This window comes from Ochotona princeps, chromosome 24, assembly GCF_030435755.1.
Source record: "Ochotona princeps isolate mOchPri1 chromosome 24, mOchPri1.hap1, whole genome shotgun sequence".
Taxonomy (NCBI): domain Eukaryota; kingdom Metazoa; phylum Chordata; class Mammalia; order Lagomorpha; family Ochotonidae; genus Ochotona; species Ochotona princeps.
In genome coordinates this window covers 8,418,244-8,440,574 of record NC_080855.1, presented here as the reverse complement: position 1 = coordinate 8,440,574, position 22,331 = coordinate 8,418,244, and the positions used below count along the sequence as shown (strand labels likewise).

Below are 22,331 nucleotides of genomic sequence, written 5' to 3'. Positions count from 1 at the left end.
CACTGCTACCACTGCCGTCCTAGTCCAAGGGTGGAGGCACGGTTCTCCTTGTCTGACCCCATAAAAACCAGTGTGTCCTGGCTGGTCCCGCCCCCTGCGGGGGCCCAAGAAACACCCACCTGGACCACCAGGGGCTTGCGCAGGTGGCGTTTCCGCAACTTCCTGGGCTTGGGGAGGAAGAAATCCGACTGCATCTACAAGGCAAGCAGTGGCTGCCTTGAGGGCTGCTCCCTGCTGGCGGGGTGAGGCTACGGGCGGGGGCACTCACACTGATGGAGTTCAGATGCTGTCGGAAGCTCAGCTCTGCCTCCTTACTGGGAGAGAAGAGCTTCCCGTGCCGGCTGTTGGGGGGCAAAGTTGTAGGGACCGCAAAAAGGCCGCCGTCTGAGTCCCTGCTGTCCGCGCTGGAGGGACCGGCCACTAGGAGGGGTCGCGGAGGGTTTCTCACACCTGGAAGGGAGAAGGGAGAGTGAGCCAAGGCTGCAGTGGTGCAGCACAGCCAGGGCATGCAGCCTGCTGGAGGAGACCACAAAGTCTAGAAGAGCTCTTCAGCTGCCTTGGAAATAACTGCCAAATAAGGCACCTTCAAAAAGGGCACAAAAGTGTGATTTATGAAAAAAAAGACACATTATCTACAGTGATTTTTATGCCTGAAAAACATTCTAATCCCACTTTTCAATGTGGCTCAGCCCCGACAAAGGCAGCTTTCCCTCCTTTGCCCTTGAAATTCTTGTTCCCATTCTGACTGGGTGCAGGGCTCCTGCAGAGGGCCAAAGCGTGTCGCCACTGGCGCGATAGCCAGCTGGCAGGTCAGCAGCCGTCCACGGGGCTTCAAAGGCGGACATGCCTTCAGGGTGACCTGGTGGAGGCTTCTACAGAAGGAACACAGCCAGGGGAATTCTCCAAACAGAAGTCTCCGTGGAAAACAAGAAGCAGGACAGGACACCTGCTCAAACACTGAGCTCCTGATGCATAGAGGAGACCTGGGCCTGAAGCACCAGGCACCAGCAGGGAGCAGCCGCAGGGAGTGTGTGGCGGCACTTCTCCAGCCACAGTCCCCCATCCCTCACCCCCAGACCCTCTTCGTCTGCTGGGCCTTGGAAGGACACCGTGACTTCATCTGGGCCAGCAGAATGGTCCAGGGCAGGTCTGCCTACTGGGGCACACACTTCTGTGATGGCCAGAAGTGCTCAGGGTCCACAGAAGGAATTATCCAAGTTTTTTATTGTTCTTCTAAAATTCACACAGAAGCTACAAACAGGCACGTGCACCCTGCTCCCCCGGTGGTGTCAGGCCCTGGGCAGGCAGCCTGAACACAGCTGATCGGGTGCACAGTGGCTGGCCGATTCCAGGACTTACATTAGCTTCCAGGGCATGCCTTAACTGCAGGCGTTTCACACCAAAAACAAGTGGGGACCAATTCAGACAGAATCTGCCATTCTGAGGGGCTACGAGCCTCTTTTGGCCTCTTGAGGCCAAACTCCTCAAAGTGACCAGGCTGGCAAAGGATCCATCCCCTGGCTTCTTGCTGACTCCAGCAACACCCTGTGCCCAGCCCTCATCCTCCCCAGCTACCGGTCAGTGCTGACCAGGCAGCAGGGAGGCCTTCAGGAGCCTCACCCGAGGCGCAGGGTGTGGAGCCCGCTGCGAAGGTCTTGCTGCCGCGGAGGCCAGACTGGTTTCGAGGGCAGCGGGGGCTTCGCGAGCTGATGGTCACCATCTTCCCTGGGGGGGTCGCCGACTGCTCCTCTGGGGCAGGCCTCACCGGGGCTGTGGACACGGCACCTCCTTCGGAAGCCTGGGCATAAATGGGTCAAATGGCACCCACACTCACAATGTGGGAATGCTCTGCAACGGACACAACCAGAGGCAAAAGGAGTGACAAGAACTCAGAAACGAAGGGCGAACACTGAGGTAGTGACAGAACAGCCCCATGTGACAGCAGAATCCCACAAGGCGGCCAGCTCATGTCCCGTCTGCCCCACTTCCTATCCGATTCCCGACTAACGGCCCAAGTCCTTAGGACCCTAAACTTAGGTGGGACACCTGGAAGAAACTCCGGGTTTTGGCCTAGTCCAGTGGTGGCTGTCGTGGCCATTTGAGAAGTGAACAAGCAGATGAAAGAACCATCTTCCCTTCTAACTCTAAATAGATCATTTCAAAAGTTGTTTTTAGGGGCAGGTACGGTAGCTCAATAGGGTAATTCTGTGTACAGCACTGGCCTCCTACATGGGCGCAGTCCAAGTCCCAGCTACTGCATTTCCAATGCAGCTCTCTGCCTGCCTGGGGCCTGGCAGCACAGAGAATGGCTCTAGCCTTGGGGTCCCTGCACCCGTGTGGGAGACCCATAAGTTCATGGCTCCTGGCTTCAGATCAGCTCAGCCCTGGGTCTCATAGCCATTTGGGGAATGAACCAGCAGGTAGAGGATCTCCCTCTCCTCGGCAAATCTGCCTCCCTTGTAAGAATAAATCTTTGGCTTTTAAATTTACTTTCATTTGAGAGACAGAGTTACAGAGAGGAGAGACAGATCCATCCAGCTGGACCTGAGCCAATCTGAAGCTTGGAGCCTGAAACTTTCCGAGTCTCCCACACGGGTGCAGGATCCCAAGGACTTAAGTCGTCTTCCACTGCTTTGCCAGGCCACAGACAAGGAGCTGGGTAGAAAACCGTAGCAGCTTGGACTCGAAATGGTGTCCATACGAGATGCTGGCGCCACAGGTAGAAGCTTCACTCACTACACCACCTCACCAGCCAAGCCTATGGGGGACCACAATGGCCCATCAGCTTCTCAGTCAAGGAAGAAAACACAGATTTGCTCCCGTCCAACTCTGGAGGCCCCTGGCACAGGCTCAGCATGGCCATGTTGCCTCCACCTTTCTGCTCAACACGCTGCAGCCTGGTCAGGAGTCTTAGCTTCTCAGCTCTCCTGCTCCCCGTCTCACTCCCACACCCAAGGTCCTGGCGCAGAGCCCGGCTCCTGCAGTCCCTGCATCTCGTTCCCACCTTCCCTCCCCACTTGCTCAGTCCAGGCCACGGGCTCAACCTCCATCACGCTCTAGACCACCTGCTAACTCCTGCGGCCCCCGGCCCACTGGGTTGCTGGGTCTTACAGAGAAGTAGGGAAGGGGCCCTGCCTCTGCTTACGCAGGGCACTGCTCCGCTCCATGGCCACAGGACCGAGTGGAAATGAGCAGTCCCTGCAGCCCAGCTGAGAGCCCCACAGGATGGGGCAGACACACTCACCAGCCTGGGGCTGACCTCAGCGGAGATGAGCCTCAGGAGGCAGCTGAGGAGCCGCTGCCTGTGCACGGCGGGCGGGGAACCAGGGCGGCCCTCGGGGCCCAGCACCGCCAGCCAGTCGTACTCCAGCTGCAGCTTACTGGGCTTGCCCATCATGAGGTAGACTTCGGCCAGCGTAAGGCTCTCAGAGGTCTGTAGGTTCCAGCCCTCCTCCCGGAGCTGCTGGGCCAGCCGGCCGGCAGGAAGCTCCTTCGGGGGCCTGGTAGGAGGGGGCTGTCCCTGAAGCTGTGGGGGTTCCTCCACGGGAGCGTCCGCAGAGTCCTTAGTGCAAGCATCCGGGGGCGTCCCAGGGCCCGGCAGAGGCTCTGAGCCGGGGGGGCTGGGGGCGGTGACCTCCTCACCGCCCCCACCAGGGGCACGAGTCTCTGGGGAGGGTGCCCCCCTGGGAGGAGGGGGCTCCCTCGCAGGCTGAGAGTCCATGCAGCGGCAGTGCTCAGGAACAATGAGGTCCTGACAGGACTTCAGGTAGCGGGGCAGGGGGTCAAGGAGCGAGAGTTCATCATTCAGGTCCGGGAGTTGACCGCAGGAACACGGGCAGGGCTCTGGCTCTCGCGTGGGGCCCTCGCCCATGTCTGCCGGAGCCCCAGAGGTCTTCTCAAGGTGTGGCCCGTCTTGGTGTCCAGGGAAAGGCCTGTCAGCAGCGTTCGGGCAGCTGAGGCAGGGGGCAGGGCCCTCCCCGGGACCACTTTCAGGCGAGCTCTCCCCTGAGCTCTGTGAAGCATCTGTGGTAAGAGGCCGCCCCCCTGCCCTGCCCTCAGCACCACTGCGTGGGCACTTCACCTGGCCCCGGGCTGTGCCCTGCCCACTTGGGATGCCCAGGATCTGGGCAGGGGGCAGTGTGTGAGTGTCCTTGGAACTCTGCTTGCACCGGCCGCCCTCCTGCCAGTGGACTGTGCAGAAGGCCTTGGAGTGCACCACACGGGCCACACCCGGCAGCGGGGTCAGCGTGCAGTTTTCGCCTGGGAACAGGTGCAGGGTCACCCTCTCCTGTGCCGGTGGGCTGCGTGGGCCCTGCACCTGGCGCTCCTCCAGTGTCTTGCGCTGAATGCACCGTCAAGGAACCACGCCCTACAGTGTGTCCATCAGGCACAGGGTCCAGAAAACCCACCTCACTCACCTCACCAGAGCTGGGATCATGCTCCCCAACCCAGACTCTCTCCCCCTCAGGCACCTGCACGCCTTCACACACCTTGTGGACCTACGAGGGATGGGCAGGGCCAGCTGGACCTATGAGGGATGTGCAGGGCCGGCTGGACCAGGGCTGTGGAGGAGGAGGCTGAGCAGCAGCACGGACACACGGCTCAGCCTGTTGGCAGGTTTGGCTGCTGAGGCCCAGGAGGCTCTGAGCTTTAATTCTAACTTGACATTGCAGTTTGATCTCATCAGAAAAAGATACAATCCGCACCTCATGCAGGGCCCATTTCTGCTTTAAGAACTCGATGAGGCTGGAGACCTTCCGGTGCAGCTCCACGATCATCCTGCAGATGACAGGGAGTAAGGCTCGCACACTGGCCCAGGTACCACGCTGGCATGCTGCACAGCATTCAAGGACTTATGTCAATGCTTACAAACCTAGGGTGTTGCCCTGTGCACAAATCAGAGCTCCAAAGAGCTGGGGAGAGGGGACAGGAGGGCTTTGTGCAAAAAGAGAACTCGGAGCAGCCCACTCTTCTCCCACGTTCTACCTAGTCCTCCACACGGACCTGGCCGTGGAGCTGAGGCTCCGTGTTCCCACGATCCTAGTCTTCAGCACCCCAGTGGTTATGCATCTAGAACCACACCCTGGCCACCTGATCCTCATGAGACACAAGTGCTGAGTGAAATCTGCTCACAAGAAGGTCCCTGAGGGACACTGACATGGTCCCTGCAGTCCTGCGCAGGCAGCTGGGCCAGGGTACCTGAGGCGCGGGTTCTGAGCAAGGCTCTGCACGCGGGCCCAGGCATGGTTGTTTCGTGGCTGGAGCTCCACAGGAACTTTCAGGGGGAGGCGCACGGGCTTCTGGTCCTCTTCATCACTCAAGCCTGTGATGGAGAACACACATGACCTTGAGGCCAAGGCAAAGTGCACTGCCAGAAAACACAGCTGTGGGCACACTGCCTTGCAGAGTGAGTGAGAAACGGCCAGTGCCACCCAGGCGCGTGCCAAGGAGGGCACAGACCAGACCAAAAGCTTCATTCTTCACAGCGGCTCAGGGGCTGGCCACTCTCTCAATGTCCTCTGGCTTCTGAGGAAGTTGGACTTAGGAGACTGGGACGACGGAGTGACACGCACCGTCAGGGTCACAGAGCTTCTTCAGGGCCCGACACATGGGCGCTTTGATCCTCAGGTTTCTCCCCTTATAGCGCACGGTCGTCGCCCTGGGAAGAAAATCGAGGAAATGCTGAGGTCCGGAACAACCAAAAGGGCGGGTGGGCCAGTGTGTCCGAGACGCGCCAAGCCGATGCAGGGCGACCCCCGAATACCCACTGTGGCCTCCACACCTGTCAATCATCCCTACTGCCTTTCCAGGATGGCAGGGACAGGCAGGCTCTGCTCCCAGGGGGAGGGCAGCTCGGACCATCCCGTGAACAGAACACAGGCAGACATCAATCTTCCCTCCTCCTCCAAGAGGCCTCTGCCTGGCTATGTCAGCGCTGCCCCTCAGAACCCAGGAGATGCAGTCTGGGGTGTCACAAGGGCATCCTCCCTCTAAATGACCAACAACTTGGCCAAATTCTGTAGATCAGATTGCAATCTGCTACTACAGTGTAGGCAAACTGAAACCACAAAGAAAAATTCCAAAATTAATGGAATGAGTGTGAAACCAAGAATGCACTCAAGCCTCGCTGCTACCGTCAAGGCTCTTGGCTATTTTGGAAATGCAATTTTAAAGAATGTATCTTTGCTGGAGTTTCTGATTGGCAAGAAAATCAAAGTGGAATTCCCAGGAGTGTGTTCCAGCGGGAGCAACAACCGACCCACCAGCTGGTGAGTGGAATCCCCAGGAGTGTGTTCCAGCGGGAGCAACAACCGACCCACCAGCTGGTGAGTGGAATCCCCAGGAGTGTGTTCCAGCAGGAGCAACAACCGACCCACCAGCTGGTGAGTGGAACTGCCAGGAGTGTGTTCCAGCAGGAGCAACAACCGACCCACCAGCTGGTGAGTGGAACTGCCAGGAGTGTGTTCCAGCGGGAGCAACAACCGACCCACCAGCTGGTGAGTGGACGTGGCTCTCCACGTTCTACAGAACGCCCAGGGCACACACGCAGCTGAGATGGACAGGGGTGGGTCTGCTCTAACTGTTGAGAAACAGCCAATGAGAGTGACAGGCACAAGAGGAAAGGCGATTTACACGTGCCAAAATCCTACTCACTTCTCTACACGTTCATACTGGCCCCTGCTCATGCACGTTCCCAAGGAAGCAGATGGAGAAGGGCTCGAGCCAAAGGACCACTGTGGTTATCTTTAGTGAGAGGAGGGGACAAAGTGGGTGGACAGCCTTACACTTGGCTGGAAACACATAGAAGTGTATGTATACTTCTGTAAGTTTGAAAAACACCGTTCTAGTATTATTTTTCCTATTTTATAGTATAAAGTGTTGCTTAATTCTAGAATTGTAATAAAACAGATTGTGGTCTTTAAGAAAAAGCAGCTTTTCTTCAGTGATGTTGCCTGGAACATGAGAGTGCAAGACCCCAGAGTCGCCTGCTCAGCTCCCAATAGGCTTCTACAAGGGCAACTGGCATCACACCACTGCCATATCGCAGTAGAAATACAGCTGGGATCCCATCCATAAAAAGAAACAGCTTTGGGGCAGTGGACAGGATACCAACACCCCATAGCACAGTTCCTGATGCAGTTTACTGCTGGCACACTTGGGGAGTCCACGGACATGGGTCCCTGCCGCCCATGTGGGAGACCTGGATTGAGTTCAAGGGTCCTGGCTCTGGCTTGGTCCCTGCTGTGGCAGCTGCAGGCATCAGGAGTGAGCCGGTGGACTGAAGACTCCTGTTTTGAGGCCAGTGTAATGGCCCAACTGGCTAATCCTCTACCTGCAAGTGCCAGCATCCAATACCGCTGCCGGTTCGTGTCCTGGGAAAGCAGTGGAGGATGGCTCAACACCTTGGGACCCTTCACCCATGGAGGACATCTATCCCCTGGAACAGAACCTGGGATCTGCTGAGCCATTACAGCCACGTCAGGGTGAACCAGAGGACAGAAGACCTTCCTGTCACTCACTCTGTACACATGTACTCCCTAAATAAATACATTCATAAAAAAATGTTCCTGTGTCTACCTTTTTTAAGTATATTTTTTAAAGGAATGGCTCTGATTTGGGCATAGGGTGTCAACAGAAGCGGACCGCCCTGTATTTTATATTGTCCTTTACAACCACTCCTTTCCTTTTCTGCTCAACTAACAGTCCAGGATCGGGGTGGTGATCGGTCTAGCAATGTCTAGATACCCATGTCCCATCCTGCAGTGACTGGCCTCAATGCCTAGCCCAACTCCCAAGGTCAGCTTCCTGCCTGTGAGCATCAGGAGGCAGCAGTGACCGCTGCAGGACTTGAGCCCTTGGCACAGGTGTGGGATAACCAGAGAGAGTGCTCACGTCCAGGCTTCAACCCGACCCAGCCTCGGCTGACGCAGCATCTGGGGAGCGAAACGCTGCATAGGAATCTTCCATATTCTTCTGAGTACAAAGGTCAAAAATCCCATAGCACAGATGCTGTGTCAGTGTGAACACAGCCCCGGCCTGGCGGCCAGCTAGTCTGCTGCTGCAAGCTCCTCGTCTGACAGCCTCGACCTGGACCCCAGACCCACTACGGGGAGTTCTACTGTATTCAGAAGGCAACCAGTGCCCTCCCACGGGGGCCTGGTCAACAACCCTGGCTCTTTCCTGCAGCAGCAAAGCACATGACGTGGCTGTGTGGGGTCTGGCTCAGCTACAGCTTCAGGAACCTCCGAAATATGTTCATGGTGGAAACAGAGGAAAACGCACACAGCAGCACTGGGCAGGTGTCCACCTCGGGTCTCTGGAGCAGAGGAGGCGGCAACACCCTGCAGACGGAGGGGGCCAGGAAGGCTGTCCTGGGGGGCGAGGGTCAGGAGGCACTTTTAGGACAGAGCATGCAAGGGCTCCGAGTAAGGCAGGTCAAATGCACAGGAGCTTGCTGCTAGGCTGCCGCCAAAACTAAGGGCCAGTGCAGCCACCAGGGAGGGGCCAGGCTTTAGTGGGATTTAGAAAGCAACATGCAGGTGCAACACAGGACCAACACCTGCAGTGTTACCCAGAGGAGCTGAAATAGGCAGGGGAGGGGCTGAGCAGCACTGGAGGCCTGGCAGAAAGGTGGCAAACAGCAAGACTGGGGACCAGTTTAGGGTCCAGGCGACAGAGTAGAGAGGATCCAGACACTGCCCAGGCCAGGTGCCCTGGCAGCTGGTGTCACTGGCTGCTGAGGCCTGGTAAAGGTGCAACGGTGAGCAGGAGTGGGAAGCCGGAGACCGGGCCAGCAGGAGGACAGGCCTCACGGGTGCCAGGAGCTGACGATGTGAAGTGCACAGTTTGGGTTTTTCTAGAATGTCAAGGCCACAGTCACAGGCCAGGGCCCAGGCAGAAGACGGCCCGAGTGGACTCTGGCAGCGCCCCACTCCCTCAGGCTGCAGCTCCTGCAGGACTGAACGACTACTGAGCGGACATCGAGGTCCAGCTCGGAGGGTCTTCATGGAGAAAGCGCACCCCAGGTCAGCGTCTATGCTTCTGAAAGCAGCAGCTTGAGAGCGGGCAGCGGAGGCGGCCGTCCTGGCGGTCAGGCCGGCCGCATGCCACGGCTGCTGCGCTCCTGCCAGTGCAGAGGCTGGCAGGCAGCAATGGCGGCTCAAGGAGCTGGGTCCCTGCATGAGCTCCTGCTCCCACTTCATCAACTCCAGCTGTCACGGGCACTTTTTATAAATGTCTTTTGTTTTATGATATAGTTCCATAGGTTCTGGGGTTGTGTCATGGGCATTTATAGAGTGAACCAGCCGATAAAAGCATGCACACACTTGTTCACTTGCCGTTTCTTTAATAAATAACATTTTACAAACAAAGCTTGGCAAACTCACTTACCCAACCTGAATGAGTTCATTCAACTTGGTTGCATTCTTGTCATCCATACCTTCAGAGGGAGAACAAACACGTGAGACTATGCCCCGCCAGGAGCGCTGTGCTACTAAGCCTGGGAGACTACGCGGGGCCCGGCGCGCCATCCTAACAAGATCATATATACACTATGCCCCGCCAGGAGCGCTGTGCTACTAAGCCTGGGAGACTACGCGGGGCCCGGCGCGCCATCCTAACAAGATCATATATACACTATGCCCCGCCAGGAGCACTGTGCTACTAAGCCTGGGAGACTACGCGGGGCCTGGCGCACCGTCCTAACAAGATCATATATACACTAAGGACGGCTGCTCAAACATCAAGTTGATCCAGAGTAAAACCTCCGCAGGTGCGGTGAGTCCCTGCCAGAAATCAGGCCAGCAGCCTACGTGCACTGCCCCAGCTCCCACAGCACCCTGGAATGACAGCCCGAGACTCTCACGCCCCTCCAGCTCCGTCGTCCTCACTGCTGATGGAGATGGTGAGCTGCAGGAGTGTCATGGACAACCGACAGGCAAGCAGACCACAGAGGGATGGGTGTCTGGGCATTCATTCAAAATTTCTCAACGTTTGGGAAAAAAAAAAAAAAAACTTTGAAGGAAACAAAACCAACCAGCACACACACAGGCCGGAGACAGACACTGCAACTGGCACACAGGGGCAGGGACCAACCGGCCACTGGGAGAGAGAGTAGCGCAGGCCACGAATGCTGCTAAATCTGCCAAACCTGGGCTGGACATTCAGTGAAGATGCAAAGATTACATTACAGAAAAAAAACAGGGTCCTGGTGCAGCAGCCTAGTGACTAAATCCTCAACTTGTATCTGCCAGGATCCCATATGGGAATCTATTCCTGCCCTGGTTGCTCCACTTCCCATCCAGCTCCCTGCCTGGGGCCTGGGGAAGCAGTCGAGGACGGCCCAAAGCCTTGGGACCCTGCACCTGCGTGGGAGACCTGGAAGACGTTCCTGGCTCCTGGCTTCGGATTGGCGCAGCACCGGCCGTTGCGGTCACTTGGGCAGTGAACCAGCGGATGGAAGATTTTGTCTCTGCCTCTCCTTCTCTCTGTATATCTGCCTTTCCAATAAAAAACTACATCTTAAAAAGAGAGAGAGAAGAAAAATAACAAGAATCCATAGCTAGTGCAACTGGAAGAGGGAAAAAAAGGAAGATGGAAAGGCATTTCAGCCAAGAACCAGGCAACGACAGTGGACGTGGGCTGCTCACAGGAAGGTGCAGAGCCCGCCGAGTGCGGAGGAAATCTGCCACGCTCAGCCCGGGACCTGAGGGAGGGATGGCAGGGACAGCTGAGCCCGGCAGGGTGCACAGAGGGAGGCCTGCGGGCGCATCGCATCGCATCGCATCGTGCAGGGCCTTTCTGCCTTGTCTCAGGAGTGATGGGAAAGTAGCAACGTGTGGGGAAGGCGGGGGGCAGCACTGGGGCAGCTGCCTTGCTCTCGGTTGCCTGGGACGGCCTGGCCAAGGGCAGCAGGCACACCACCGCAGCAGGCACAGCCTGGAGCTCAAGGCTAGCTTCTGCCCCCAGCAAGGAAAAACAGGCAGTGAGCACTGGGGAGACAGCCATGTAAAAACTGGCCCTGCACCAGCACCCCACTGCTGCTGTGCCCCAGGGGCCGCGGGCAGAGTCCAGGTGCACAGCGAGCCAGTCACATGCCCAGCAAAGGGCCCTGAGCACGTCACATGAAGCTGGAGGAGCCTCAAATTCTTTTGCTAGCAGGAACGACATCACTCCACAGAAAAGCCAACGACAGTGTCTGACACAGGCAGTCCACGTGCAAGGGCAACAGCAGAGACCTCGTCCACAGACTCGGGAGACCTCAGCGCCCACCCACAGGCCCAGCGGCCAGGCAGGCAGAGACGCACACCCACAGGCACGCACAAGACCCGGGCCTCAAGGCAACAACGGATGTGACTGACAGCCGGAGGCGCCGAGCCTGCTGCATCAGGCCGGGCTTCGGCGCCAAGATCCGCACACGCGGCGGACGCAGCTCTGCCAGAGGACCGAAGCAGCAACACTGAGTAAGAGTGGGGTGCAACCAGAAAGGGGGAGCTCTAGGACCTCGGGAGGCTAGTGGCATTGTGGAGTGAGAGTCACCCAACATCACGGAGCAGGGATCACACAAGCCCGTAAGTCCAGACACTCGTGAGGGCTTGGAGACACTGGAGATGGACCCGGCACTGTGCCCATGGGAGGCAGGCACCCCACAGACTGCCAAGACCAGAAGCCACTGCGGGAGATTAGCACCGTGGTGTAACAGGCAAAGCCACAGACTACAATGTCAGCAACCCATATGGCACCTATTGAAGTTCTGGCTGCTCCATTCCACACCAAGTCCCTACTCACGGCCTGGAAGAAGCAGCAGAGGCTGCCGTAAGTGCCTGGGACCTTGCACCCACGTGGGAGACCAGAACGCAGCGGCTGGCCCAATGCAGCCACTGCAGCCATCTGGGGAATTAACCAGCAGACGGCAGGACCTCTCTCTGGCGTTCCCTCTAACTTTTTCAAAACAAATAAATGAATCTTAAGAAGCAAACAAACAAATAGCAACTCAAGCCCCCCGAGGGAGGGCCACAGCAGGGGAAGGCCAGGCGGCCAGCGAAGGAGCCCTGGCTCCCAGGACAGCCTGGAGGTGGGCACCAAGAGCAGCGGGGTGGCTCTGGTCACCATCAGCACCAGCTGCCCGTATACTGCTGCTTACTCCTGACCGAGGAGAGTGGCCATGAGATGGATTGGGGGAGGCATGGAGGCTGACAGCTGACATCACAGGGCAGTCACAGGGTCACAGGACTAGAGGGAGCACCAACACTCACGCGGCACCTGCAGCTGTAGGGATGGCACAGCCACCCAAGCAGGGAGACTCAGGAGGAGGGCAGCACCCAGCACCCGCCCCAGAGGCAGGCGATGCTGGGCAGTGGAGGTGCGACAGTCACAGTGTCAGGTGGACAGCAGCCTGCCTTCATGTAGGCGGCACGAAAGGCAGACACAAACGGACAGTGAGCGGTCAGCCAACAGCCTGAGCTCGGTCAGCCAACCAGATGTGGCCCCTGGGCCACACAGGATGCCCTGGCACAGGCCCCAGGGCGGGGGGTGTCCCCACACAGTGCTGCGCTAGTTACACTCAAAGGGACTCTAGACACAGACAGGGGGAGAGGGCCAGTGCTAGCAAGGGAGGAGCTAGAAGCATCCAAAGGCAGTGCCCTGCTCTGGGTCCAGGAGCAGGAGCCCATGGTCACACACGGGCCCCATCCTCAACTGATGAGGTATTACAGCCACACAAGGGACAGTTTCAAACTCATGTGAAGCCATGAGGGGTGCAGCTAAGGGCTGGAGTGGGAAAGCAGCAGGTACATGGGTGTGGACATGTGTGCGTCCTATGGGAGGGAGGGACAAGACAGCACACAGATGATGGCCAGTGGGAAGCGAGCTGGAAGTGCATGGTCACTGGCTCATCACCTCCAGGGTCAGAGGGGGAGAGCAGCCGCCCCAGTCATGGGCCCAGCAGGAGGGACACTCACAGCCGCCGATCTTCTTCCGCAGCTCGCCGTAGCAGATGAGGCCGTACAGCTCCTGGGACGACTTCTTCAGGCCTCGGGAGAACACTGTAGCACAGAGAGACAGCTCAGGCAGGGCACCTACACGGCCCTGGCCACGGCGCAGCGCCCACATGCTCTCCCAGCAGGCCTGGGCAAGCTGCCTGGTGTTGGCTCAGGCCCTCCCCCAGCTTCACTGAGGCCCCGGACAAACCTGGCCTGGGAGTACAGAAGAATGGGCAATTCTCAAAGTCAAAGAGAAATGCTGTGTGTGTGTGTGCGTGCGCGCATAAGGCAAGATGCCTCCGGACACGTGTGTCCCAGGAAGGAGCAGGAGGGCACCATGCCCACTTGAGCTTGCCAGGCACGGGTGCATCCTGGAACTAGGGAGGCTTCCCATCCCATCCCACCTGTGTCTTCCCAGACTGACAAGGAAGACCCCCACCATGGAACTCAGGGCCCAGTAGCAGAGTCCCTCCCAGACATGCCTGCCTCCCCTAGCAGCCTCAGCTTTACTTGGGAACAAGCCAGCCGAGACACCCGGAGTGGCTGCTGTGGGTGACAGGCTGTGCAGACACAGCAGGGCCCATCCCAGGAGCCATCCTGGACACTGCAATGAGCCCCGGGAACACAGCAGATGACCTTGGGGTCTCACCGTGTGCCGCCAGTTGTACTGCTCTGCTCTGACTCCGTGAGGCAGACTGCCCTCAAAGAGCAGAGCCCAGGCACCGCGGCTCAGACAGGGTCACTGTGTCCTCCTGGCAGCCCTCAGGCTCAGGTCCCCTCCCCACACATCTCCTTGGCTAATGTTCACCAGGATGAGAGCAGGAAGCATGTGCCCATCTGCGGGGGAGCAGGTGCTGCATGTGACCTAAGATGAGGGCTCCAGGGGCGTGAGGGCCACACCCCAGGCCAAACGGCCTACACGGCTTCCATCCACATGACAGACATTTCCCAGCTGTGAGACTCCAGGACTGGCAGATGGCCCTGCGCCTCGCTAGGCACACTCCCCGTGGATCCACACCAAGGCAAGTTCCTAAAGCACCACTTAGGACAACAGCAGACACCAGAAGCGGTGACCGTGGATCTACACCCAGGGTCAGAGTGGATCCGTCACCCACTGCCAGATGGAAACAGACGCCATGCATCAGCATGGATGGGCAGAGACAAGGCGGGACCGGCCCCCAGGGTCCTCGCCCGCAGCTAGCCCACACTCTGCTCCTATTCATCAATGACACAACTACAGATGGGACAGCACAACACACCCAGTGCGCCACCATGCCACAGCAGGGAGGAGCAAGAGGCACTCCAGGGGTGCTGGGGACAGAGAGAGCCCAGTCACTGTGACAACCTGCAGTCACAGCATACTCTCTCAAACCACAACAAGAAAATGGGAAAGATGCCCTGAGGTGCGGGGGCATGCTCGCTACAGCCTGACAATGACCTCACAGCCTGACACAGTGAACTCCAGCCTGGTACTGAAGAGGAGCAGGTCAACAGACGTGAGGTGAGCTACCTGGGGGCAGAGTGAGGCTGACGTGCAGCAGCAAGTTCACATCACTGGGGGTACAGACACCCAATGCCAATGACCCAAGGAGCTTTGGACCAATCCCCAAATGGAGAATGACAACCCATTTCTAAGGCATTCTTGAGACAGCGGTACTGTTGCTTCTGTAGAGGGAGGGGAGGGTGTGTGAGGATCCACACTGATGGTCAACAACCAATGTAGAGGATATGGCGAGAACAGCAGGGACAAGCAGGCAGCCCCGGGCACAGGACCCACAGTGAAGACAGCTGCAGGTGTCTCAGGCACCGCACATGAGGTTCAGGAGGGTAAACTTCCCAAGTTCAGACCCTGGCTTGAGGCGCCCTTTGCAGAAGTACACCTGGAGGTGCCTCGATCACAGGTTTCAACATGGACCATGCACAGATGGACTCCAACACGGGTGCCAGTCAAAGCCCCGGGGAGACAGCCAGCCACTCTGAGCAGACCAGCACCAGGCTCTACAGCGGTCGCTCTGTGTGTCCCTAACTGGGACAGCATTTCATTTCTAGCATCTGCAGTTGACTCTCACTCCTGGTGGCCACAGGCCGGGGGCCAGAGCAGGGAGCTGGAGCCACGCACACGCAGAACCACTGGGGATAAACCAGACACGCCTCAGGGAAGCGCAGACAAGAAAGCTGCAGCACAGCACGCTCCTGTCTCCAGGCAAACCACTAAACGGCAGCAGGTAGGACAGGCTCAGCTGGGCGCTGTGCCGGTCACGAGCATGGGCGGAAGCCTGCCCCTCGGCTGCCTGCCTTGAGCAGCAGGGCCTCACCGTTGCCGAAGTCGATGTACTTGGTGATCTTGTGCCAAGTGCGGTAGTAGAAGTGCCGGACCTGCTCCTTGTTCTTCACCATGCTGGCGGGCTTGCCCTTCTTCTTGTACTTCAGGGCAATGTTGTTCTGAATCGCCTCGAAGTCCTTTCCATGCTGGAAGAGAATGTGCACATTAGCAGGGTGGGTGTCAACACAGCGTAGCTCTCCGTGCAATGTGTACCCCACCTACAGAGCAGAAAGGGAGCCTGTGAAATCTGTGACACGCCAGCAAGCCTCCCCACCTCCCCACATCCCAACAAAGCAGCTGCACAGACCCAGCTAGACAACGATACTACACTACATAACACGTGGGGTCCAGGATGCAGCAGAGGCGGGCCCTCGGTGGTCACCAAGTCACAGTCCTAGGTGATCAGGCAAATGAGGCCCTGTGTCTGCAGCCAGGATCCAGGCCCTCAGCAACAAGGCCTTGCCAGCAGCACTGAGCCACAAGGACACACCTGTGTGGGAGGACACAGGAACCAGGCTTGCCTGGGAAGCAGGGAGCAAAACCTGCTGGAGCCCAGTCCTCGACTTCCCAGCCTCCAGACCGTGGGAACCAAATGCTGTCCTTCAGGTTCACTTATCTGGGGCCCGGCACAGCAGCCTAATGGCTACAGTCTTCACCTTGCAACAGTGGGATCCCATACGGGAGCCAGTTCTAATCCTGGCCAACACACTTCCCATCCAGCTCCCTGGGAAAGCAGTCGAGGAAGGTCAAAGCCCTGGGACCCTGCACCCACTTGGGAAACCCAGAAGAGGTTCCTGGCTCCTGGCTTTGGATCAGCTCAGCTCGGGCCGTCGTGGCTGCTTGGCGAGTGATCTAGTGGATGGAAAATCTTTTTTTTTTTAAAGATTTATTTATTTTATTACAAAGTCAGATATACAGAGAGGAGGAGAGACAGAGAGGAAGATCTTCCATCCGATGATTCACTCCCCAAGTGACCGCAACGGCCGCTGCTGCGCCGATCTGAAGCCGGGAACCTGGAACCTCTTCTGGGTCTCCCACGCAGGTGCAGGGTCCCAAGGCTTTGAGCCGTCCTTGACTGCCTTCCCAGGCCACAAGCAGGGAGCTGGATGGGAAGTGGAGCTGCTGGGATTAGAACCGGCGCCCATATGGGATCCCGGGGCGTCCAAGGCGAGGACCTAAGCTGCTAGGCCACGCTGCTGGGCCCAGGATGGAAAATCTTTCTCCGTAAATCTGACTTCCCAACAAAAATAAATAAATCTTAAAAGAGAAATAAGGCCAGCAATGCCACAAGCCCATGAAGAGCTAGAAATGCGGTCGCTCAAACATTCTGTCAATGGTATGAGGCAGTGGGCCCTGTGGGAGGCGGTCAGGGTGAGACAACGTCCTAAGGGTGAAGCCTAGCAGAAGAGAGGCGCCTGACCCCCGCATGCGCCGTCCCCACAGAGCCCCTCCGCCATGTTACAACACAAGCTCCTTCCCAGTGCTGGCAATCTGCTCTTGGCTCCTCCACAAGCTTGAGGAATTAATCACTTCTTCCTGGAGCTGGAGTTACAAGGCTGGGCGAGGGCAGCAGGAGGGACACGGTAGAGAGTAGGCACCCAGCACACGCTCCTGGCCACAGGGCCGGAGGTGATACACCAGAACTGTATGTTGCAAACAGACAAGACAGTGGACACCTCCAAGAAGGATGCCAACAGCCAAGCTAGTGCTTGGCTTTGTTCAGCAGCAACGCTGAAACGGAAGATGATTACAAAGTTGGGGAGCGGGGCTGGGGGTGCAGGTGCTGTGGCCCAGCACCTTAAGCCGTCTTTGCAGTGCTAACGTCCCATGTGGGTGCTGGATTAAGCCAGCTGCTTTACTTCCAATTCAGCTCCCGTCAATGCGCCTGGAAAAGCAGCAAGACGGCCCACACAGGAGATCTATAAAAAACCTCTGCTCCTGGCTTCTGCCTCCTGCCCAGTCCTGACCATTAAAGCTCTTTCTGGTGTGAACCAGCAGATGCAAGATTTTCCTATGTAACTCTGCCTTTCAAACAAATAAATAAACTTTGGGGAAAAAAACCAAGAAAACAAAACCAACAAGGGAAGTACGGTGTGGTGCAAGTTAAGCCACTGCCTGTGGGACCCGCATTCCAAAGAGGAGCCAGTGCCTGCACTCTGTGTTTCAAGTAAATACGCAAATCTTTTCTATTAATTTGTTTTGTAAAAAACAATTCACTTCTTAAAAAAAAAAAAAGGCCCTGAGCTATGGCCTAGTGACTAAACCCTAGCCTTGCGTCAGGGGTGAGGCTCCCACTGCCCAGGCTCCAGGTTGAACCTGCTCATCTAAGAGCCGTGCGGCCAGGACGAACAGACACAGAGTAAGCGAGCGGTTCACCTCCCACAGCCCCTCCGGAACCACCCCGCACCCTCCCAGCTCGCCTCCCACAGCCCCTCCGGAACCACCCCGCACCCTCCCAGCTCACCTCCCACAGCCCCTCCGGAACCACCCCGCACCCTCCCAGCTCACCTCCCACAGCCCCTCCGGAACCACCCCGCACCCTCCCAGCTCACCTCCCACAGCCCCTCCGGAACCACCCCGCACCCTCCCAGCTCACCTCCCACAGCCCCTCCGGAACCACCCCGCACCCTCCCAGCTCACCTCGTACAGCCCCTCAAAGAAGGTGTTCTTGTCCTCTGTGCTCCACGACTCCCACTGTCGCCGCACCTTTTTGCCTTCTTCCTTCTCGGCACCTGAAGATCCCAAGTTCCGGGAGGAGGAGCGCGAGCCTCCAGCAGGGGCACTGGTGGCAACCCCAGACACATTTCCAGACGCCGACCCGCCACCTTCGGCTCCTTGGAGAGAAAGGACCAGAGTGAGCTGTTTTTGAAAGCTTGGGTGCCAGGCAAGGCAGAACGGGGCAGGGAGACGGAAAAGGGCTCAGTGTCCAAGACTACGTTCCAGTGACACTTCCTGGAGGACCACACAAACAGCCCAGCACCTCCACGTACTGTTCCTGCTGGGCTGAGATCCTGTCCCCTCCACGTACTGTTCCTGCTGGGCTGAAATCCTGTCCCCTCCACGTACTGTCCCTGCTGGGCTGAGATCCTGTCCCCTCCACGCATGCTGCTCACCACACCTTTTCCCCAGGAGGATTTAACAGAAATAGTCTCTTTTTGAATAAGCAAGCTTGTTCAATGTTAATGTTAAAGTCGTGAGGATGCGCACATGCACACAGAGCAGGCCAGAATACGCACAGCCTCACGTCGGAGAGCTGAGCCCTCATTCCTCACTCTTACCAGGTCCCCTCACGCCTTCTCCCACTTCAGGCAGTCCTTCCTGGGACACATGGGCTGACGACAACCCTAAGGAAGCCCAGCGATGCCCAGCGTGGCAGATGTGGACAGAGCACTGGGCACAGTACAGGAACCAAAGGGGGAGGGGCGAAGGCCCCTCCTGCTCCCCTGCCACGCCCAGCACCTCTGCTGTCACCACCGTCTTCCTCGGTGCTGCTGGGCCACACAACCCGGACACCTCCCAATTTCGGAACACTCTTTACAGGGAGCTAAGACCACAGAAGCAATCCAAAGGAAAGCAAACGTGCATTACTGTTAAAATGCTTCCCTAACGAGCTAGCCAAGGGCTTTTCCATCCAGACGCACTTCCTGGTGGGCCTCTGGACAGAGGTCTGTCACCACAGGCCCTGCAGGCCAGTACGGTTGGTTAAAGATGACAGAAACCAACCTAGGATGGCAAGTTCTCAAAGACAAAGAAACAAACCAACTCTCTTCATCCATACGCTCCTGCAAAGACCGCCTCTGGGAACAGAACCCTAAGGGCCGGCCAGGTGCGGCAGCCTTGCCCTGCGCACGCCGGGATCCCATATGGGCACTGGTTCTAGTCCCAGCAGCTCCACTTCCCATCCAGCTCCCTGCTCGTGGCCTGGGAAAGCAGCGGAGGACGGCCCAAGACCTTGGGACCCTGCACCCGCGTGGGAGACCCACAAGAAGCTCCTGGCTTCAGATTGGCTCAGCTCCGGCCGTTGTTGCCATTTGCGGAGTGAACCAGCAGTCAAAAGATCTTTCTTTCTGTCTCCTCTCTGTAAATCTGACTTTCCAATAAAAATAAACAATCTTCACAAAGCAAGAGCTCACCAAGGGGCTACCCCCGACCCTGCCTCGCACGGCGCAGAGGCAGCTCGTTGGGCGTGGACCTGCACGCCATGGTCCCTGTCACCGCACTGCACTTTCATGGTGGCGGGGGAGCGAGCCGCACTCTGCAGCAACCACTCTCAGACCTGGGCTGGAGCTGCTGCCCAGGCTGGCGCGCGAGGGACTGTGCCTTCTGGCCACTTGGGTCAGCCTGCTGCTCTCCAACAGGAAGGAGTCTTGAGGCGCTGTGCAGCGGCTTACAAGGACTTGGTGGACAGCTCTCTGGCAATCCGCCATCTGAGCAGGCTCTCAGCACATCGGTGGATGAGCCACAACACTAAGCTCACGGGAAAGGTGCACTTAGTGGAGCAGTCGTTCCCAAATTGCACCCCAAACCGGTAGTCACTGACTGCATGGAGCTATTTATATCTAAACATGAACTGAACTTTTACAAACTAAAACCCAGTTTGTTGATCCTACCGGCCAGGTTCATGGTGGACAAAGGCGACATGTGGACAGTGTCCCTGAGTGCCTGACACCCACAGTCCTGAAGTTGCGCCATGCCACTGTGCACGCAAAGCAGTTCCGCTCAGGGTAGCACCTAGCCAGCCCCCTGAGTGCCCCGAACAAGCGGGACCCCAGATGCCTCCCACAAGAGACCAAATCTGTTCTATTCCCTGGGGGTCACAGAAGCTTTTGCTCACAATTGGAGAGGGTCTCAGGTGCCATTCTAAACACAACTGTCACACTGCAGGGACGGTCAGTTCTTCAGGTGTCTAATTCCACACACGGTCGCTGCAGGAAGGCGGCCCCTGCACAGCACAGGACTTGCTCAGTGTCTTAGCAACACTCCCTCAACTTTTTTTCCAGTCCCAGGGCACACCAGGAAGCAATGCGAATGCTTCTGAAGGCCCAAAGTCCAGACGTCTGGTTGAATTTTGTGGGTCTTACAGGATCACAGCTCTGGTAACCCAAGACCTGGAGAACAAACCCTGAAGGAGAGCGGGAGGGCAGCGTGTCTGCCCTGGAGGAGCCACCAGGGGCAGTTATAGGGACAGCTGGGTAGGCTGGCGCACCACCCACCACGCCCCGAATGAGCCCCACCTGCCACTTGGCCTTTCCAAGGCAGCTGAGAGACGAGCCAATGCCCAGGTAACCCCTGCCAGATGTGGTTCAGGATCTGCAAGAACCCTTGAGGCTCTTCCCTGGCTGACAGAATCCTAGACTTCTGAGCAGAAAGATGGAGGCTTTGCTGCTCACCTAACGACTCCAGAACAAGCTGAATGAGCCGGAAGGAGGCAGAGGGCCACAGGTGGATTCAGCAGCGAGCACCTCTGAAAGATCAGTCTAAGACAGAGACTAAGCACGCAAGGGCGAGAGAAGCAAGTGGTAAATCAGGGCTAGCGCAAAGGCAGGAGGGCAAACAGGACTTCTCGGGCACAAGCACTTTCTCTGGAGGCGGGAATGCAGCGAGAGCGAGGCGGGGACCTGCTCAGCCGCGGCTTCCTGGGGCTCCTAGTCAAGAGACCTGCAGGGACACACACAGGAGCAGCACCCCAGCAGCGAGCTCCCGGGTCAGAACACGGGCTCTCCCGCTTGCCCAGTCCTGGCAGCAGCTTGGGCTGGGTGCCTCAACTGCAGTAGTACACCGTTCTTGTTGCCCCAGGTCCCTGCACCCCAGCCTTCCCCCGCAGCCCACCTCAGTGAGACAGTCCACCAGCTTCTACTTCAGTGTCCCAAATTTCCAACCTCTGCTGCAGATCCCCAACAGGATCCACAGGGGGTCTTGCCCTCCCCACTGCCTGCCTCACCTCACACACACAGTGCCGACCACCTACGCTCGCCACCAATGCCAATCCCTGGTTGACCAGGATGCCCACACCTCACACAATAGCTTACATAGGAGGACAACATCACCCCCACCTCTCAGGAGGTGGTCAACAGGGGGTGCCAAGGGCCGCCAGGGCCTCCACACCACAGCTAGAGGTGGTCGGGGCTCTGGAGGGACCCAACCTGGCTGGGATGCTGAGCACGCCATCACCATCAGCCCTGCCCAGCACCATAAGCTCCCCAAGCTGGAGCCGTCCACCCAGGCCATGGAAGCCAAGGCCAGGAGCCACCAAGGACAGGCCCCAAGGAGGTGCCCGGCTCGTCCCTGCAAGGGGAGGTGCCCTCTTGTTGGTCACGTGGACCTCATGCTTGGCTGGGAGGCTTCTGGGGGTGAGCCCAAGAGGAGCCTCTCCAGGCTGCACTGTGCCACACCCTAGCACAGGGAAGTGCCCTGGGACCCACGCTGGCCCCTCAGTTCCCAGCACTCCACGGTACAGACAGAGTCGTCCCTGGGGTACCCTGCGGCAGCTGTGAGGGAGGGAACACCACCTCCAGCAAGGCTGCCTACAACAAATCAAACCCCAAAGCCGCAGCCCCTCAGCCTGCCCCCGCACTGCTGCTCGACCCAAGGCAAGAAGGCCTCTCCAACCGGATACTGCCAAGAAGGCGCCATTCGTATCCTCGGGCTACGCCTGCCAGAGCCCTGGCCCCCAGAGGCCGGGCTGTGCTCACTGGGACACAAGGCTCAGGCCGTGATTGCTACCGAAGCCACTTGTGTTTGCTGGGTCCTCACATCTCTGCAGTACCCACGATAAGGCACACCTCACTGCAGTTCCCAGAAGCCACCGAAGGGAAAGCAGGCCCCGCCATCCGCCTGCAGACACACCTCCCTCTTCCTCAGTCATGCAGCAAGGCCTGTCTGCACACAGCCACCCCAAGTGGCCAGGGTCACAGCTCTGCTGACCCTGAGCACAGGGAACTGTCCGGGGCGTTCAGCAGGACCCCAACCCGACCGTCATCTTGCACTGTCCACTGCATCACACACGCGACGGCATACCCCTGCCTCGT

The 22,331-nt window shown here is 58.0% G+C and overlaps 1 protein-coding gene across 1 annotated transcript in view; it reads right to left on the bottom strand.

Annotated features, from left to right (window-relative positions):
* Positions 1-22,331, bottom strand: part of CRAMP1 (cramped chromatin regulator homolog 1) — a 33,530-nt gene that overhangs the window by 7,779 nt on the left and 3,420 nt on the right. Inside the window, exons 3-13 of the mRNA XM_058680377.1 lie at positions 17,944-18,137; positions 15,296-15,449; positions 12,960-13,043; positions 9,391-9,439; positions 5,574-5,659; positions 5,200-5,323; positions 4,698-4,779; positions 3,245-4,342; positions 1,621-1,798; positions 269-450; positions 120-194 (exon numbers count right to left, since the gene is read on the bottom strand). Coding sequence (XP_058536360.1) covers positions 120-194; positions 269-450; positions 1,621-1,798; positions 3,245-4,342; positions 4,698-4,779; positions 5,200-5,323; positions 5,574-5,659; positions 9,391-9,439; positions 12,960-13,043; positions 15,296-15,449; positions 17,944-18,137 — 2,306 coding nt within the window. The remainder of the gene's footprint in view (positions 1-119; positions 195-268; positions 451-1,620; positions 1,799-3,244; positions 4,343-4,697; positions 4,780-5,199; positions 5,324-5,573; positions 5,660-9,390; positions 9,440-12,959; positions 13,044-15,295; positions 15,450-17,943; positions 18,138-22,331) is intronic.